The sequence below is a fragment of the Pygoscelis adeliae genome, unplaced genomic scaffold (genome assembly GCF_000699105.1).
Source record: "Pygoscelis adeliae isolate BGI_AS28 unplaced genomic scaffold, ASM69910v1 Scaffold407, whole genome shotgun sequence".
Classification (NCBI taxonomy): domain Eukaryota; kingdom Metazoa; phylum Chordata; class Aves; order Sphenisciformes; family Spheniscidae; genus Pygoscelis; species Pygoscelis adeliae.
In genome coordinates, this window is record NW_008825251.1 from 497,541 (window position 1) to 511,516 (window position 13,976).

General features: G+C 40.2%; 1 protein-coding gene across 1 annotated transcript in view; it reads left to right on the forward strand.

The window, feature by feature from the left end:
• Positions 1 to 13,976, forward strand: part of RALGAPB (Ral GTPase activating protein, beta subunit (non-catalytic)) — a 59,795-nt gene that overhangs the window by 15,663 nt on the left and 30,156 nt on the right. Inside the window, 6 exon segments of the mRNA XM_009329330.1 lie at positions 6,723 to 6,924; positions 8,328 to 8,495; positions 9,582 to 9,696; positions 9,932 to 10,079; positions 12,766 to 12,830; positions 13,029 to 13,161. Of these exon segments, the coding sequence (XP_009327605.1) occupies positions 6,723 to 6,924; positions 8,328 to 8,495; positions 9,582 to 9,696; positions 9,932 to 10,079; positions 12,766 to 12,830; positions 13,029 to 13,161 (831 nt within the window).

Sequence of the window (13,976 nt, forward strand, 5' to 3'; positions counted from 1 at the left end):
GGAAAATTCTATTAAGTGAAGGAAATAATGTGATAAGAATCCACTACCTAATTTGAAATCTGCTTGAGTATCTGTCTGAGTAATAGCAACTTTTTGTAGCGACTTTAATGTTTGAAAAAATTGTCAAACATCACTCCAGATACTGCACAAAGTGGTGGTACTCCTTGTTTTTGGAGAGTGTTATGAAAACAGAAGTCCTTAAAACAGCAAGTGAAGTTGCTGCCTTTCAGTGACAGTTGCTATGTGTTTCCATATATGGCTTGATACTTGGGTTGTCTTCAGTCCTTAACTGGTAGATATATTTTGTCTCCTATGCTTTGTTCAGCTTTAGAGGTTAGATGTTTTGAGACATGATAGCAGAATTAGTGCTCTGCTGAGAGAGGCTTTTTAGCACTCTTCTTCCTTTTGGTGATCATATTCAGAAAAGAATAAACTTTCTCACTCCTTGCATTTATTCTGTTCTTCATGTAGTATTTTGAATGTCTGCTAAACTCTTCCAAGAGATCTAACTATCAGGAGCTCACTGGCCTAAGTAAGAAAAATAGGAGGAAGAGGTTTGTTGTAGCAAGTTGGGTTTATAGTGGGACTTGACAGCAGCAGATAAACTGATGATCTTCCTTGTTTGTTGTGTCACAAACCCCTGTGTGGAGGTGATGGGTTTAGGATTTGGGATCTGTTAAAGGTATTTTTAGGTATGCAGCACATGGTTTTTGAAGTGTTCAGTCATGGATTTCTGTGGTAGGAGGTTCAAGTCCCTCTGTAAAAGGCCCATGACACTTTGCTAGAGAAATAGCTGAGCTTAGGAAGGAGTAAGGCATAATTTGAGGGTGTGTTCAATTGCATATGCAGCTAATGTATTTCTGTATTTAATGCTTTTCAGATTGATTGGATCACTTTAATTTTGACATAACCTGTATCTTGAGCAATTTTAATGAAGTGCTTAACCTGAAGAGGATGTCAGCTGAGATGCTGCTTATGCAAGTGTCATCTGTAAACAGAGGCGTTGTGATTCTAGCAGAAGTACACAGTCATTCAAAATCAAAACAGTTGACTTCCTTGAAGGGGTTCCAGAGCCTTCTACTCATATATGCAATGTCCTAAGTTGCCTAACAGCAGTCAGAAAATTGTCATATTGCTAGCCTTACAGAGGGACTTACTACCTTCCTGAAAACTAGAAACAACTATTGGGAAATCTGTTCCTCCTCCATGCTCTTCAGAGCTGTCCATAGTGAGACCAGTCCTTGCACGTCACATGTTCTGCCATTATTAGCAGCAGTGGATCTGAGAGAATTACATTGGTGGAGACCCAGAAAACTGTCTGTTATGTCCCGCTTTTCTAGTGATTTGGAAGACAGAATTAACTTACGGAATTTAGTCAAGTGTTTGCTGCCCTTCCAGGATGCCATGAGTGTTGTTACCGCTGTGTAAAGTACTGGTCACAGCAATGCCATGGCAGGCTGTCAGACGAGAGCAAACTGAAGATGGACCCATACTGCTGAAACTTTGTAGAGAGGCACTAAAGTCGTATTGCCTGATTTATCCTTTTGGATAAATCCTTTTGCTCAGCCTCTGCTTTTGGTGAGAAAATGTAGCAAGACTTGTAAAGGGCTAGGCTTCTGCAGTTTCTGTTGGCTTGAAGCATCGGTGTCTTTTAAACCAGGTTTAAGTCCAAATTGAAAAGCTTCTGTTCTGGGAGTCTAATCTGTGAAGCCTGATGCCTCCAGGTGAAGTCTTTTCCTCCTCGAACAGTGTAAGGCAGGCGGTGCTGTGCTGGACTGATGAGGTGGCCCAGGAGGGTTGTGTACTGTGGTCCCTCTCCATCACACGAGTAGGGCCCATCAGTAATAATCAGATCTGCATGTTGTGCCCATCCACCTGCCTCTGCTCATGCTGCCCAATATAGATGTGGCTTGAAGGAAGAGGGCAGCAGGGAAGGGACAGTTAGCTGCCACAATCCCTACCCTTAGGAAAGGGGATAAAAATAAATCTGCTTGTTATAAGACTTCTTTTTGGCTGCAGGTTGACCTGTATATCATGGTCGATCTGCTATCCTCTGTAGCCTGGTACAGTAACGCTTTTGATACTAGCTTGAATGTTCTTACCATGTTTGACACTGCTGTTGATAATCTTTGCCTTAGCTTCAGGAAGCACTATTATTTTTATGGATGCTTTAAATGTTTTATGATTGGGAAGTGTCTTCACTTAAAATCAGCTTTGCTATGTAGTACTGTCTTCCACTGGCCCACACGCACTATTTTTTTTAGGTCTGGGACTGCAGCTGTATAAGATCTCAACAGCTTTAAACCCTTCTGATGTTCAGTTTGTTTCAATGCCATGCAGTTAAGAATTTCTTCTCTCATAGCTCTCCGATACAATTTCTCTGTTTCATTGCTGGCTGGAAGATTGAGGACCGCTTTGAAAAAGGAAGTGGCGAAATATCTTGATACAGATTGCTCCTTGGTCCTGCAGAGAGATCCCCTGCCCTGGGAGGGGGGGAACACTGCATTTTCTAGCATGTGTTTCTTATTCCTCTTCTGTCATGTGACACATTCTCAATGAGAACCCATGAGACATGATCTCTAAGGAGCTATTCCTGAGCTGAATGCGAGTGTCTAACAAGTAACCCTGTGAATGAGCTGTGGTCTCAAGTTCTAGTTCAGAATTTAGTTCAGTTCTCTTAAACAAACCCTGCTGATTCACATGGACTAGCACATCATCCTTCTCCCATCTTACTACACAAGTCTTTTTGATGAGCTTTAGGAAGTAAAGAGCTGTTGATCAAGGCTGATGTGAATGAGTACCTATCTACCCTTGCTTTTCTCCTTGTCCTGGAGATATCTTACTTCTTGGACTCTTTAACCTCCAGAAAGGAAGTCAAGAAAAATGAGTGGTGGAAAAAACGTGCAGCTTTTTGTAGGTTCTGAGCTGAAAAAATATCTGGATGGGTGGAAGGGTAACCGAGCTTGCTCCACTTGACCCTGCTTTAGGGGGATGGGGGGGGAGCACTGACTATATCATCTCGAGGTCTCCTCCAGCCTCAACTCTTCTCTAGTTCTGTCAATATAACTGGTGCCCCACTGTTGTTCAGTTTTCTACCATCTTCATTGGTAAGCTTCCTGTACCAACCCTTGCATGATTCAGGGTAATTGTCGTATTTCATGTTTGTGGTAGCTGTGGTTTTGTCTGTCTCTCTTTGGGAAGAGAGAGACTTGTTCTCTCCCACAAGATTAGCTGGAGGTCATCTGTATATGCCTGAGTACTGGTGGAGTTTATCACCTGGAAAGCAGTCTTCCTGTTTGCTCTGAGCCCCGTCCTTCAAGATAGTCTTGTGGTGGTGTTTGGATTCTGAAGCAAAACAGCAATCTTGCCATTGTTGGTGTAATGCTTTTGTGCCTCGACTGTCCTGTATCAGGCTTTAGTTTCTGCACTGAGACCTTGATGGTGAAGCTTTATGGCTTTATAGCCGACAGCTAATGAACATTACTCTGTATTGTGGCAAGAGAGGAAAAATGATCTATTTGAAAATGCGTAGTTGGTTTGAAAGGACCTGAATCCTGCTGGTGTAGTCTTTAGAATTAGATGGCTGCGTGGTATTTATTTAGCTGTTAGTGTGGCATAAATAGCTCCCTGTGATTGGTACTTGAGAACTCTTTCATAAGAAATTCACTGTGAAGCCTTTATGAAGTTAACCCTGAATATGGCAGCTCTGGGGTGTGTGTACATGTGCCGCGTGTAGCTTCATTGGCAGGATGTGTTTCAGTTAGACAAGCTTGGCCATACGGTGCATGCTGCTGCTAGTTGCTGTCTTCAGCAACTTGTGAGAATTGGGAGAAGCTCATGAATACCTTGTGCCACTATTTCAGCAACTGAATCTTCCAATTTGATGGGCTCATTCTTAATCCTTGTACCTAAAGAAGTCAGTCACAAGCCTGCCAGCTGTGTGTGTTATAGCAGCTGAAGCAGGCTTACCTAGGAGGGTTGCTGGTATCGCCCAGGTGCTGTTGGCAGTGGGGGAGTCTTGGGGTATAGTTTTACCCTCATCTCTTCTGGCCCTACTGTCGTTAATATTAATGTCCCAAAGAATGTTTCTGGGGGTCTAGGAGCAAACTATAAGCAGCCCTGATTAGGGACATGTTGAGTATTGCTGAGAGGCCTGGTCACAGGTCTTGATCTGAGCCTGCACGCTCAAAGAAGCAGCTCTTACGAGGTAGTGGCATTCTCTCCGGGTACCTGGCTACTGGAGTCTTTCCTCACTTCTTTTGCTGGAGATTGGTTTTGAGATGTGGATGTTTCTGGTAGTGTTCTGCCTTTTATTTCTGCTTTGGAAGATTGTTGATTGAGCTGGTGGTCAGGGGAGGCATGCCTGGGTATACTGGCTGCTGTTAAGGGCTGTTAGCAACTTGGGTTAGGGAAGATGGAGCTGTAATACGGTCAGGAACTCACGGTTTGGAAGCAGGAGTATTGCCTTGAGGAGACTCTGCAGGTAAGTAACCTTCCCCCTACGAGACATACCCCAAGTCGCAGAAGCCTTAGCGCAGCCGGGTGTGTACTCTGTACACAGTGCAACACAGGGAAAGGTACTTGAGCTGGGAAGGGTTAATACATCCATTTAAAGGACTGATGTGCATTGATATGAACAGCTCTAAATCTTATTAGTATTTTGTAACTTTTTGTTCATTGTTTTGCATGGTACTTTCAAAACCATAATTTTGGACCTGAATGCCAATTTCCTATGTGTTTAACGAGCTTGCTATATCATAAAGCTTTTAATCTATTTTTTAAAAAAGCTAAAAGCTTCTTAACTTATATTACGATTTCACCATCTTAAAAGTATTTTATAACTACTGCTGTCCTTTGATTTGTTTCCATTTTATTTCTATTATCTTGCAGCATCTTTTATCCAAATTCTTCTTTCTTATAAATCTTGTAAGTAGGAACCAGTAGCTTTTCCTTAATTGCGGTCATGCTTTTCTTTTTCCATAATCCCATATTTTATTTGTAAATTCATTCTCATTGTCTCTTGTAGCTTTTGCACTTTTACTTGAAAAAGACAAGTAATTTTTTTGTGTGTGTTTTTGAATGGGGAGGATTGTTGGCAAAAGCAAATTAATCTGCCTGAATCAGTCCCATCTTTTCTGTACTTTAGTCTGTGATCATGTCATGAGTTTCAGGACTTTGCACTAACCATGTTTTTTTTACTTAAAGCTTATTTTACAGACCTAGTGTTTGATTTGTATGCATTGTGCATGTAGTGTTTTTTTCCAACTACAATATATTGCTGGATAGTTTATTTAGGACAAAAAATGGCTCATGGGAAGATGCATAAAGATTTGTGCTTATTTGCTACTTATGTCATGAAAATTTGTAAGGTAACAGTAGGTTAAAACACGAATTTAAAGACAAAATTAAGAGTTAGACACTTGTCACTAGGACGATTCCTTTAAAAAAAAAAAAAAAAACAACAACAAAAAAACCCTACCGGTAAATTAACAAGTATTCCAACTGTCGAAGTGTTAATGGGTCTTTGTTTGCAAGACTGATTGTGAACCTGATGTTCCCCAGTGTCCCAGGTTTGAGATAGAGGAAGTTCTCTGGTACTGGTGGAACTACATTGGCATGATTCTGTTAGGAGCACACATTATCTGTTGTTTGGTTTTGTAGCTTATAAAAGTTTTGAAAATCAACATAGTCCTAGCTAAAAATAAGAAGGAACGTGCTCTTTCTGCTGTTAGTAATCCAAGAGTGAAGTTGTCCGAGGAAAAGGCGAAAAAAGGAGGGGAAAAAAAAAATCACCTCGAGAGCAATGTATCTTTTTTGATTGTTATCCTGGAAGAAAGGATGAAGCCAGCAAAGCGAGTGGCCTCCTGCATCGTATGCATGTGATACTGATGTGTGAAAGGGGACCAGAAATCTCTCTAGAAAGACATAAATTCAACTGGCTTGGGCTGGCAGAACTGTCCTGCAGGGAGGGAGCACAAAGCTTGGCAGAACCGCGTCCCGTGTAGGTAACAGCGGGCTCCTGAGAGACTTTTGTGAGCGTATTGTGGGATAGGGAGTAGGAGAGGGCCAGCCTCCCTGGTAGCTGCTGCCTGGAGGCTGTCTAACCTCAGACTTACTTGGTGATTTCAGTAGTCATGCGAGGAGAAAGAGACTGAATCAGGAAAGTGGGTTTCAGCAAACTTCTCTTTCTGATATGGGTCCTTAGAATTTTTGGATTTTTTTTAATAAGTATGTTTATACAACAAAATTTGGATCAAAGCAGCTTGGTGTTCAGAGCAGCATAAGAGATTAGTTGTCCAGTTGAAAATTAAGCACTTGCTTGGAGGTCTCAGTAATGGCACTGTCTAAATGGGTTTTTTTTTTTGGCATTTTAAGGGAGCAAGGCGCAAAGTGGTACTTCATTTTTCTGGAGATGAGAACTAGGTGAGGGAAGGTCCTTGTCCTCCAGAGGGGGTAGGAAGCTAATATTGGATATAAGCGTACTCTTCCCAGCAGAAAGTTGGGACAGGCTCTAGAATATGAAGGTCAGTTGTTGTCATCCTTATAAAGAAAAAGTTAGTTACACCCACAAATACTTTCTAAACAGAGGCACTGACTCCAATATAGTGAACTAACAGCTTCATGATAACTACTAAATTTGACTTGATCTTTGTGTCCAGGATCCCATGAGCCTATTATATATGTTAACAAAAGCCGTGAAACGCTGTTTTTTCTCTTCCCAGCTATAGCAACTCAAGCTAGTGTGGAGTTTCGCCGGAAAGGATCGCAAATGTCCACAGACACAATGGCTTCCAACCCCATGTTTGATGCGAGTGAATTCCCAGACAACTATGAAGCGGGAAGGGCAGAGGCATGCGGGACACTGTGTAGGATATTTTGTAGCAAGAAGACTGGGGAGGAAATATTGCCAGCTTACCTATCCCGGTACTAACCTATCTTCCAGTTGCTTCATTGGTATAACTTTATGGTGCAAATTAATTCACAGTGAATAGCATTCATTTACTGTCTGAGTCTTGTGTTGCCAATTCAAAAAAAACTGGTTAGCCTTCAGATGCTGTAGGTGGGGATTCCTGGCTAACCGAATAGCCATTTCCTTTCACCTTCTCATGATGCTGGTTTTCACTGGGTTTTCTTCAAGTTCCATTTGAAGGGAGGTCCTTTAAAGTGCCTTCCAGCTGGAAGGAACTCTTGGGTTTGTTTTTTTAATTTGTCACTGAGTATTGTTCAGATGGAAAAAATGAGTGTGCAGACGTGACACTTTGGACATTTTATTAGACCATGAAGGGTCTTGTGTTGTCAAACACCACAACACTGGGGTAGAATGTGTTTGTGGGTGTTTTTTTGTTGTTTGTTTTTTTTTTCTTTAAATATAGAAATGCACTAATATTCCATTATTTAAAACAGTTGTATTCTGAACTACCTCTGCTTACAGTTTTGTTTCTGATAAAATAAGGCAATCTTGCCTATCAGTGTACCTTTTTTCAAAATTTTTGTTAAAAAGTGAAATAGCAAAGGCTAGAGGCAGAGAATCAACTTTAAATCATGACTCTCTCAAACTGTTCAGATGTATTTGTCCCAGATGGCATCAAAACTTCCTGGAAGACTGAACTATTTTTTCTTCCACGTTGTAATGTTTTGTGTATAGATACTTGTGTTTCTCTTACCCAGTCAGTGAGATTCCTCTGTGTTTGCAAGCCTTAAAAAAAAAAAAAAAAAGGGGGGGGGGGTATAAGTATTCTCTAACAAGAAACTGCAAAATAAACTAGCTGCTTTAGAATGATGGCCAGCTAGGTTCCTGCCCCCCTGCTTTTGCATTTGTGAACTGGTTATGATGGCTATGTTTAGTCTCACTTTCCAAATTGCTGGTTAGTGTGTCCTGTCCTCTTCCCCCTGCCCCCGAAAGATTTCGTAGTATTTTTCTTGTGTTGGGGAGTTAAAATCAAGGTCTCGCTCCCATCCTTACACGGGGAAGAGAGTAGTGGGGAGAGCACATGATCCAAGCACTGTTAGTAAACATCTGGGCTGTGTTTGCACAGCTCCCAGTCCATGTGTTGCAGATAGTCAGAGGTTTCAATAAGCTGTGCTGCAGTGGCTTTTCACATGAAATACATGTGATTTGTGAGGGGTTTTTTGTTAAGCTGGTTAGGTGTGTTTGCCTGTGCTAAAGTAACTTGGGGGAAATGCTCATATAAATGTTTCCTAGCTCTGATTTTGAAACTTACTCTATTTTATATAGAAAAGATCAAATAGTGGCTGCACATTCTTGTTCATGTGGGATGCTGATGCTTTTTATGTGCAAATAATTTAATCTTATCTTTCTTTGTCAGATTTTACATGCTTTTAATTCAGGGTTTGCAGATAGCAGATTTCATTTGCCATCCCGTTCTTGCCAGTGTTATTTTAAACTCCCCTCCTTTGTTCTGCTGTGACCTGAAAGGGATTGATGTCGTGGTTCCTTATTTCATTTCGGCTCTTGAAACTATTTTACCTGACAGGTAAATTGCTATTTCCATATAAATATCATCAGAAATGTGGGGAGGTGTTTATCTTCTGGGGTTTCTGTCATTCCTGAGTATCTTTCACTGAAGGAATTCTGTAATGTGGGCCCCATTCTGTGTATGTATTTGATAGTGATAATAGCAGCACTTCATAAGCTCTAATTTTTAATTTTACTTAATGCAATTTTCTTTAAAGCAATAGTAGTGCTTATTTTAAATGAAATATGTGAGTTGTGTTACCTACATATTCACTGATGGAAAGAATAGGGAAAAGGAGTGATTTAGCTCAAATATATTGAAAGCCTACTGATTTTTAAGTAAAATTTCACAGGATATTCATTAGTGGCTGTTGCTGCAGTGAATTGATTAAGACAGTAATCTTACACATCATTAAATAGAAAAATTGATAATTTAGACAGGCTGGTGAAATTGGAGTAGATTCTTAAACCAGAAGATATAACCTCATTTGTCAGAGCTTTATAGATTTCTGGACGTTTTGCTAACTTAACACTACTCTGTGCATGCCTTCTTCAACATACGTTTTATGTCTTGGTACTGCATTTCATTTTGAAGTTATGCATAAAGTATTATTTATCTTCTGGGCTTAAATCTGAGCCACTGCTTCTTTTGGACAGGTCTTAGGAGTAGAAGAACTTGCTGGTGGCTACTGACAAAAGTTGATCTGTTCGCTAGGCAGCTTGTGTTTTATGCAATATGCGCATGAGCATATTCTGCGGATCTCTGATAATCCTGGGTGGGTTTGAGTTGTAATAAGCCAGTAGAGGCTCATGACCGAAACTTCCTGCTTTGAAGATGCAGTATATGAATAATACTTTCATCAGCTCATTGCTTTTGTATGGGGTACAGAATCCTTAGCAAGTGATGGTTCCTGCATGAATTCATTGTGTTATTGCTGCTGTTTAAAAAAAAAAAAAAATCCTGAGCCTAGAAAGAAACAGCTACATAGTATACTGGAAATTATTTAAGACCACTGGGTGGCTGTATGTTTAATTTTAACTTAATTAAATTTGGCTCCAAATGCCTGTGTAAAGTTGATTAACTGTATGATGCTTTGATTTGCAGAGAACTCTCAAAGTTTAAAATCTATGTAAACCCCACAGAGCTAAGAAGAGCTTCGATTAACATCTTGCTGTCTCTGTTGCCTCTCCCTCATCACTTTGGAACCATAAAGTCTGAGGTAGTAAACTTACCACTTTGTTTTGCGTTTCCATTTTTGTTTTCCTGGTTGTTTTGGAGTGGAATTTGGATGACTTGTGGGTTTTATTTGGTGTTCTATTTAGCACTGAAACTCTTAGAGCGACTGTGTTAAAAGTTGTCAGTAGCAGTGTATGCTGTGGATATTGACTTTTGAAACCAATACCATCCTGGTGTGATCTCTAATTGATACTGAAATAAATGTATTTTTCCTTTAGGTTGTCCTGGAAGGGAAATTCAGCAATGATGACAGCTCAACATATGATAAGCCAGTAACCTTCCTTTCCTTGAAGCTGAGGCTTGTGAATATACTTATAGGAGCTTTGCAAACAGAAACAGATCCCAACAACACTCAAATGATACTAGGTTATTTCAACTTTTTTATTTATTAACTGTGTTATAGAAGTGTCTGTCTTAATCTGTCCTGGAATAATTTGGTTTATTAGTCATGTGTTGCTTTGCAAGAAAAAAGATGAAATTCCTGGCAGGTTGTCATCTGTATAATCTCCCTCATACTATGGGAACATCTGGAAAAGCCTCACTTTTTTGTTAAAGTAATCTTTCTCTTTTTGCAAATGTGGAATAGTACTTGAAAAGTAGAGGCGGAAGTAAAGCGCATTCTAGCAGGAAAAGTCAGTCATAACTAGGAATGGAAATAGGAAAAAATTGTTTTAATATTGGGAAGGATTCTTGACTAACGGGTTACAGGAAACACTTTTGGTTTTTGGCACGATTAAGCCTAGAAACAAACTGAGATACTGGGTGACTGGTGGTCCAGCACTGGCAGAATACAGATGACATTTGTTTAGCACTGTGTAAATCCTCAGACAGAAGCTTTGGAATAGAGTCTGGAGATGCATCATAGTTTGGCAACAAACTGTTCTTTGAGGTAATGAGTGTATTAACGTTATTCTGAATACTCAGAAAGTAAGTAGAAGCTGAAAACTTCTGAATAGTGCCTAATCTGTCAAGTTAAATGTATTTTCAGACCAGTAAAAAATGTACTTGCCTTTTATTCCCACCCCCCTGCCCCGTATTTTTCTCTCTTTATTTAGAAGTGCCTTTTTCCACATTATGGTGTTCTTGTCCTTCAGTAATTACAATACCACTTTCCTTTTGTCTGTTTAAAAAGGGAGTAGACTTGCACTGTGGTGGGAGGTGTCTGCCTTGTTCTGGAAGACGGAGAGCCTACCTGATTAATAGGGGAGGGAAAGAAAATGGCATGAGTGATGAAGTGAAGGGAAACAAATCCAGTCTGCAGAGACTTTTGGAAAGTTTCCTTGCAGTGGTTGAGATAGTTCCTTTACTAGTGGAAGACTAAGGGAGAATGATTTGCAAGAATGATTTGCAGCCACTGCTGGTGAAGGGATGAGGATGTTTATGGTTTCAAAGTGATCCTCCAAGTGAGACTCACAGAGCATCGGTGCACAGGGGGTTGCACCACCTCGGGAACCGTGGGGTGATGCTCTGTTAAATCCTACCCATGCATTCCTGTACGCCTCTGCTGCGAGTTGGTGTTTGCATCCAGCTGGGTAGATGCTCTGCCTCAAATGGTTTTTACCATTACTATTTCCATGGCAGTCCATACCAGTCCATCTCTCCTGTATTTCTGTTGTTAACTTCACATACGGAAACAGGAGTTTATATCCTGCTGGCTTTCGTTGGAAAGGATTCATGAATCTCTAGTTTAGCCAGATTCTCACACATGCCACCAGCTTCTCAACAAAATCAGTGTTTGTTTCCAGCTGCTCACTAAATTTTTGACAGTGAGTGGTGCATTTCCCTTCATATAGCAAGTGGTGTTTTCCTAAAGACTCATTGGGGGGGTGTAGAAAATTAAAATTGATGCCACTGAGTGCCTCAGTGTCAGCCTGTTACAGGTCTATGTCCTTACTGCTTCTTTCCTCGTCGCCTGGGGGTGGTGCTGCTGCCAGGCAGATACAGGCTGTTCATGCAAGTTGACCTAAGGCACTCTGAATGCATTGGCAATTTTAATTTAAGTGTGTTACACTTGTGTAGTTATCTCTCCCAAGATGAAAGAGATGACTACCTGCTGGCTAGTTTGGATGCAGTAGCATTGGCTAACCCCTGTAATTAGAGCTTCAGCTTTCTCAATACAGTATTTTGGGCACTGATGGAAAACAAAGCACGGAAAGTGAGAGGCTGGGGATGACTTCCAGGTAGAGAGAATTTCAGTGTATCCCACCTCAGATTATGCACTGGCCTCCTGATTTAGGAAATTTGGTTTATATTTTAGCCAGATTGAAATGACAGCAATTTTTAATTTGCTCTACAAACCCACAAATCATCAGTGATGCAAATATTAGCCTTTTTTTTTTGTGGGGCAGGGACAGAAATGTCTTTATGAAAATAAAACTCCTTCGTCACGGATCAATATGAGAACAAGCGTGGTCCGTTGCGCTGATGCCTTAAGGGTTGCTGAATGCACCAGACATTATTCACTTTATCTTCCAGCAGGTCGCTGTCTGTACTGCTAGTTCATTAAGACTTGAAAATGTTTTGTTTGCCAGTCACTAGCTGCCTTTTGGCTCCTAATGGCCAAACTGGGGAAGGGAGCCTCTTTGTGCCAGGGAAGAATGTAGCCAAGGCCAGCACTGTATAACCCTTGAGGTGGCTTTGGGCTACACAGCTCATTTTAGCGCTCTTGGTTATCTAACAAATATTGTTATTTTATTCATAGAATCGGTAGATACCCTTAAATGTAACCTGAGTTTTTAAATTAGCACAATCTGATAGGAGACAAGGAATGATTCCAGCCCTTCTGTGAAACCAAAATCCTTCTGAACTGAGGAATCTGAAAAACCTATGTTCAAAGCATTTTTAAAATAGCTGAAAGCACTCTATCTCAGCTCTCATCTGCTCGCAAAAAAAAAGCCTGAAGCAAATTCTGTGTCTTATAAAACTCTTTATAAGAGTTTTTATAGAACAGGATGGCAATCCTGTATGTTAGACCTTCAGTGCTTCTTTATAAATTTTAGCAGTGAATATTCTACTGCGGTCTTTAGTTACCTTCTCATATCTGATTCTTCAGGTGCAATGTTAAATATTGTTCAAGATTCAGCACTGTTAGAAGCCATTGGCTGTCAGATGGAAATGGTAAGTATTTTTTGTTTATGAAGTTACCACTTCAGAAAGAATGCATTAGTCATTTTATCTGCTGTTGTAAGGTGCTCAGTTAGCATCTTGAGGTTTGATCATCTTTTTTTCTCCATTGTATCTGAGAGCATCCTCTGGTATAGGGAACTCTACTCAGAAAAATCTTCTCATCACTCAAAACTGACTTTCAATTTGCAGAACGGTGGTGAAAACAACCTCTTTAAAAGCCACAGTCGTACTAACAGTGGCATTAGCACTGCAAGTGGAGGCAGTACGGAGCCCACAACACCAGATAGTGAGAGACCGGCACAAGCCCTTCTGAGGGATTATGGTAAGGATAACTCTTCTGGAAAAAAAAAACCAAACCAACCACCAAAACAAACCTCTGTCACTATATGCCAGGGTGATGTTTTTTGCGGTTTTTTTCTGTTCCTAATTCTGGCTAACACATTAATATGCATGGGTGTTTTGAACCCAGGGTGGATAGCCCCTTTGTTTATTGCCAGTTTGTGTCCTTTTGTTGGTTGTTTTTTAATCCTACTAAGGGACTCTGAACACTTCAAAAATAAGAATGTAAAAGCTTATGAAAAAGGAGGTGTTTGCAAACTGGTTTACTTCAGCATATGTTTTCAAGACACTTAGTTTTCATGAACAATAATGGGATAACTGTACACCAAGTGTAAATTACTTGCTTCATCCATTTTGGTAGCATTCCAAATGCTTACCTGACTTTTGCAGCACCTTTTCTTAAACTATATTTAAAGAGCATTTAGGGGACTCCTGTTTTTATCAAGCAAGTAAGCAAAATGCTTGTGATGTATTACTTGTTATAACAAGAGAATTTCTTAATTAACATTAGTTTGCTATGTCTTGTACCATGCATTTTTGAATCTTTGTAAAAAAATTCATGTTCTACTAAATCTGTGTGTGGTAAGCTGGCCGAATGTCAAGATCCTGGAATTTAACTTCTGCCTTTGGTCTTCAGCTTAACTGATGTTGACCAAATAAATGTGAGAACAGATCACCTTTATTATATTGTAGCCTAGGTTGATAACGCTGTTCTTATCAACCAAAAACGTTTTTTTCCTCTAGTTCTATAACTAAGGAGAGGAGGGAGCTAGTAGGAGAGACTTTAGTGTATTCTAG